We start from the raw sequence: 6026 nt of genomic DNA, 5'->3' as shown, positions 1-6026 counted from the left end.
TTGTTCTTCCCCGCTTCGGGTTGATGTGGCATATAACGATTGCTTTAATAACCTATAAATTTGCTTGAATTGATTCACAAGTGAATATGTTAACTACATCTCCTTGATCATTGGAATCCCATGAATATATTGTGGCATCTATAATTCATTGGCAAATTCTATTGGTCCAATTGTCAACCCCTCTGTGACTTGTGACATTGACTTGTATTTTGGAAGCTTATAAGGAACGTCAGCAACAACGAATTATTTTTTAGCACATTAATACTCCTAATTTTTTAATAATATTTATATATTTTTTAAATAGATATAATAAATAAAAAGAATAATAATGTGACGGATAAATAGTGACTTCCCTCCTGTGACTTTGGAGGGTAAATTTCAACCATCAGATCGATAGATGTTTGATCCAACGGCCATGAACTGGTTCTGACATGCAAACCCCACTTGCCCTAATTAATATAAACACACATCTATCTGCCTACTGATCCATCTGGGTGGTTGACCTGACCATATATACGTACACGTCTATATATGTCGCTACGCCATTGACAGCATCGAATTTGATGGATGATTCCACCACCAGATTCACCACCGGCGAAGACGAGACTGCAAACCAACAAGAACGGCTGCTTCCTATTGCCAACGTTGGCAGGATCATGAAGCAGATACTCCCACAAAACGCCAAGATCTCCAAAGAGGCCAAAGAAACTATGCAAGAGTGTGCTTCTGAGTTCATCAGCTTCGTCACCGGAGAAGCTTCCGAGAAATGCAAAAAGGAGCGACGGAAAACAGTGAATGGTGATGATGTGTGCTGGGCTATGGGCACACTAGGGTTCGATGACTATGCTCCACCATTGAAGAGGTATTTAGATAGATATAGAGAGGTTGAAGACGATCGGTTGGCGACACCCCAGAGGAACGAAGAGGAGGGCCAACCGTCTTCATCGGCAGCCGAGTTCAGTTCGATCCCAAAGCCCTTTTAATTAACCCCCCCCCCCCCCCCCCCTCCTTGATTTCCTTTGAGTATGTTGAAATACAAACTGAGTTAATTATGAATGTTGTGATTTGGCAAAATAGATAACAACTTGTTAATGTTTGTAATTGATGCACCTTCTTATTGACGGACCCAAAAAATTTTGGATACGATGACACCATATAAAACGGTTGCACCTTTCATGAACCTAATTTTTTTTACTTTACCACGGAGGAACAATATGGTAGCACGTGCCACCTAACCACCCCTCTAGGTCGGTCTATGCAGTTCTTAATCACATAAATTATATTAGTTTGCTTTAATTTTGATCTAGTTAACTAATATCAACGATAAATTTAAAAAACCCAAATGAAAAAGAAAAAGAAATTGACAGAGAAAACGTTAACCTTTTCAACCGTTATGGTAGTACGCTTAGAAAGTTGGATGTCTCTTCGTGTGTCATAATACTTTGATTGTGTTGTTTAGTTTGTTCGAAACCATTTCCAAAAGTTGTTTATTTGATACATTGATGGTTTTATAGACTTCTAAACAAATTTCTAATATCCAAACCAATGAAATGTATAATATAATAACATACAAACTAAATCATTCAAGTGCACATTCATCATTGGCATTGGGACCATTTTGCGACAAAGTACCATCTTTTAACTTAAAAACCATAATCGCAACCTATCATTGCTTCGTCAACCATATCTTTCAAAACCAACTGTGATGTGGAGTTCTACGTTGGTGATATACAAAGCAAAATATTTCTAACTAAATTGCATACTAGTTCTGAAGAGACTCTTGTAGTTTGAATATGATGCTCAAAACATAAACAGAAGCGACAACCCCTACACATGACCTTGTTTATATGATCCATATGTCGCCTACGCTTGGTCGCATAAAACTGCAATGTTTTGATACACAATTTGTTACTTCACTACTTTGTATACTGAGTTGGATGCCAGAACATCATGTCATACGACCCTATTGAAAGGTAGTTTCGTCTCACTCAATGAATAGGAGAGAAACAATATCTTTATGAAGAATAGTTCCACATATGTTTGTCAGGGAATCAGGATGGTCAGAATTCAGATGTTTGATAGGTGCATACATACTTTGACAAATGTGAAGTATGTACCTACTATCCCACGTTCCATGGTTTTGGTTGGATAATTTTCGAGACATGTTTGTACTACCAAGATTGAAGTGGGATGTATGTAAATCTCTAGAGGTGGTATGATTGTGATGAGAGTCAAACACAAAACAATTTGATAGATTTGGTCGGTCGGTGAAATTGTGACATCAAAAGAAAACATGGGGCTTGGTCGGGTTGATAACATTGAAGAGCTCGATGTTACACAATTTTGGCTTTTGAGACGTAGCAATAAATCTGAAAAGAGCTTTGTTGTCTTTATTTGAAGAAAATTGATAGACGAGTAGCCTTGAGTTTTGTATAATCTATTTAATGGGGAAACAATCTCGAGTTTCTTTTGTACGCAACTTAAAAACACAAGACGGAGGGAATTCTGGACTACGTCCATATGGATGTAGATGTATGGAGTCAGATAATCACACAATACCTCAATGGAAGTATATTATTAGTGTCATTTTCATTAATGATTTATCTTATAAGCTTTGGGTATTTATGCTTGAACATAAACTAGATATCATTGAGAAATTTTTGGATTTGGCTAGGATATGTTGAAGTGGAGATCGATAAGAAGCTAAGGGTTCGAAGATATGACAAGCGTGGAGTTTTGAGACTTTTGTGAAGACAATGGAATTCACTGGCACTGCACTAGGTGATCAACATTTGGATCGAATCATCAAAAGAATGAATAAGACTTTATTAGAGAAGACTCGATACACATTGAGTACATCCAAGTTATCCAAATCGCTTGGGGCCAAAGTATACAACACTTGGGTACATATAATCAAAATATTACCTTGTCTGTTCATTACTTTGTTTGGAAGTGGCTTATAAGGTAAATATAATGTATGGCATATTCGATAACACATAATGGCTTAGATGTCGGCTTATTCGCTCAACTGGCTAGAAAAAGCTTAATCCATTAAGCACTCATTTAACAGCTCTTGACCTTTTGTGAAAATACGCTCTTCAAATCCCTTTGAAATGACACACCCTCTAAAAATTCTAGTAAGGGGTGAAAATAAGGTGTTATTCCTTATAGATAAAATGGTAATTTTAGCAGTAAGGGGGTAAAATGGTCATTTTTATCGTTTAATTTAGGTAGTTTATTTAACACAACAAAAAACACTAATTTAGTTCAATTCATATAAACAACTTAATCTATACAAAAAACTTAATCATGATGACTAAGCTATGCTAGTTTGCTTTCTTGCATAACATTGATCGCGTAAGGGATTTTGGGCTTGGTCAAGCTTTCATATCGTCTCACTTTTGGTGGCAGTGGATAAGAAATGGGGTTTATGTGATTCTGTCACATTTGTTTTAGTTCAGTGTTTTCATTGTCGTCTTAATCGTAGATGATAAGAGGAGTTACCTCAATAAGCTTACCTAATTCCTATTTTCTTAATATCATTGACATCTCTCTTCCCTGTGGATGCACACTATCTGCTCGTAAGAGAACCACGTAATCGTGTCGTCTTGTTTTGCGTGCAATTAGTACATTTGCTTAATATTGGTTCATAATGTTTGGATATGGTTATTGGTCGATATATTGTGCCTATTATACGTTATCGAATACTTGTTGCTAGACACATTATTTGTTATATTGTGCCTATTATACATATTGTAGAGTTTCATAATCATATGAATTGCATTATATAATTTAAGTATTATTAAGATAATTTGCACAATTAATATGATTGTGAAACTTAACTGTTATATTTTTTTTATTTTCACAATTCAATTACCTTTCTTTAGAAACAAAATATTTATATTGAAAAGAATTTTCCACATTTGTTTTAAAAAATTTACTTAAAATATTATTTAATAAATATATTAAATTAAGTAGAAAATTTCTAAATTATTCATCTAAGGTAACAATATTAAGAAAATTTGTAAGACACACTTTGTACCACTAACATTTTAAAATAATGTTAAAAAAATATGTATTTTTTGAATAAGAAAAATAATAAGTGTTTTATTTTTCTTACAAATAAAATATTTATCTTAAAATATACCAAATATGCTTAAAATATGTCATTTTGTATTTGCATACAATTTAATAAGACCGAAGTTTTTTGAAATGATTTTTTAAATAGATGGATGAAAAACATAATCCAATATGAGTACCTATGAATAATTAGGAAGGAGAGTGATGAAATTATTAAAAAAAATTGAAAGTAGCATTTTTTTTATATATCACGTAATTAAAATGACGTTTCATCAACATCACCTCATTTAAGTCATGTAAGCAAAGATATTATAGTTAATTGGTTTAAAATGTAACAAGTTATACATTGTTGTAATAGATTTTTCAAAATACAACGTTTTAATAAAAAATAATTTAAAACTATATTGTTATAATAAGAAAAAAATAAAAGTACAATATTAATAAAAAAATTTACAAAAAGTAGGTTGCTATTTAATGAATTAAACCCTTGATTTTACCAACGTAATTTATACGTCATTAAATCCCTCGGTAAAAAATTTTCAATTAAATCGACCAAATTAATTAACACTTTAATTATTTCGAAGGATTAAATCATCGACGGATATATCCACGGTAAATATTTAATTTAACAATTTAATTAATTAAATATTGAAATAAAATTAGCGATATAAATAGGTTAAATCCCACCTCAAATTGGACGCAAATGAGGTAAATAGTTACGTGTAAGTATGTGTTTGATAACTTTTTGCTAAGACATGAAAACCCATAAAAATTGTTAGAATTATTGGGTGTTTTTTAATTGCTTGGATTACTGGAAGTTGTGATTCACTTTTAGATTGAAATATTTTGATGGCAATCACATGAAAACCCCGCCAGGGGTTGCCACCCCTTAGACCCCACTACCAGGGGCGCTGCCCTCGGACCCCCGTTATTTAGTGGCTTTGCCCCTAAATAATAGTATACTTTAAATAAAAATAAACTCAAATAAGTGTGCATTTCGCACCACCTTTACTTGTTCAATATTTATCAAGATTACATTGGTCAACTAATTAATCCCGTTACACTTAAATTATATTGGTGATACATATCATTCTAACTATTTTGGCTCATGGAGTTCAAAAAAACAACTATGGTAGCCATCATGATAGAAGATTTTGTCTTTCATGTGCAAAAATAGACCTATTTAACTATATGGGTGGTGTCTGATTGGTTTGAGCTTGGCTCCAAAGGTCAAAAATATCAGGAGGTCTCAGGTTCAAATTCAAGTAGGAATAAAAATCTCCTTGTGGCTACAGAGGTTCAAATGCGGTGACTCCAGACTATCTGCAAAGCAAATGGTTGCCTAGGGATTAGTTGGCTCGTATAGCGAGTTGGATATCCAGATTAATCAAAAAAATAGACCTATTTGAACAAAAAATATGAACATAAAGAGGTGTAAATGGACTTGAATAAACCTGAATTTACCAATGCAGTCTATCTGTATGTGTATGCATGTCGCACATATAAATTGATGATTCTTATAATCAGTGGCGGATCCAGGAAATTAATGGGGTGAGGGCACGTTGGATGAGAATTGGGGAAGGCAAGCATATAGCCATATGAGATACCAAGTAAGACGAGGGTAAAAATAGAAAATTTAAGCTAGTCAACAAACGTTTTTGGTCTTTGATGGGAGACATTTCCCCCGTCCTTAAGGGCTAGATCTGCCCCTCCTTATAAAAATATCTGTAACGATTAAATAAGTAATGAGGATGTCTAGATACAATGTTCAAGGTCTAGTTTTATAATAATAAGATTACTATTCTATAACCAACCAATTAATAGGACAGATGAAATCTAGTAGATATATTTGTCAAAGCTTGAAACTATAAAAGATATTGATGGGTGGAGTTACATATTTGGCCGCTAGTGTATATATATATATATATATATATATATATATATAT

At 33.3% G+C, this 6026-nt stretch overlaps 1 protein-coding gene across 1 annotated transcript; it reads left to right on the top strand.

The window, feature by feature from the left end:
• The first annotated feature begins 563 nt into the window (after window positions 1-563).
• On the top strand, window positions 564-983 carry LOC112522091 (nuclear transcription factor Y subunit B-5-like). The gene has a single exon (XM_025131163.1). It carries the CDS (start codon window positions 564-566, stop codon window positions 981-983), a length of 420 nt encoding a protein of 139 aa, XP_024986931.1.
• Window positions 984-6026: the final 5043 nt, after the last annotated feature.

Source organism: Cynara cardunculus (assembly GCF_001531365.2).
Source record: "Cynara cardunculus var. scolymus isolate 2C chromosome LG 11, CcrdV1, whole genome shotgun sequence".
NCBI classification, from domain to species: domain Eukaryota; kingdom Viridiplantae; phylum Streptophyta; class Magnoliopsida; order Asterales; family Asteraceae; genus Cynara; species Cynara cardunculus.
Note: the sequence above shows the minus strand (reverse complement) of the source record. Positions and strands in the feature narration are given on the sequence as shown.

Excerpts from the sequence above, each read along its gene's own strand:
- LOC112522091 (XM_025131163.1), top strand. The coding sequence starts at position 564 with ATGGATGATTCCACCACCAGATTCACCACCGGCGAAGACGAGACTGCA.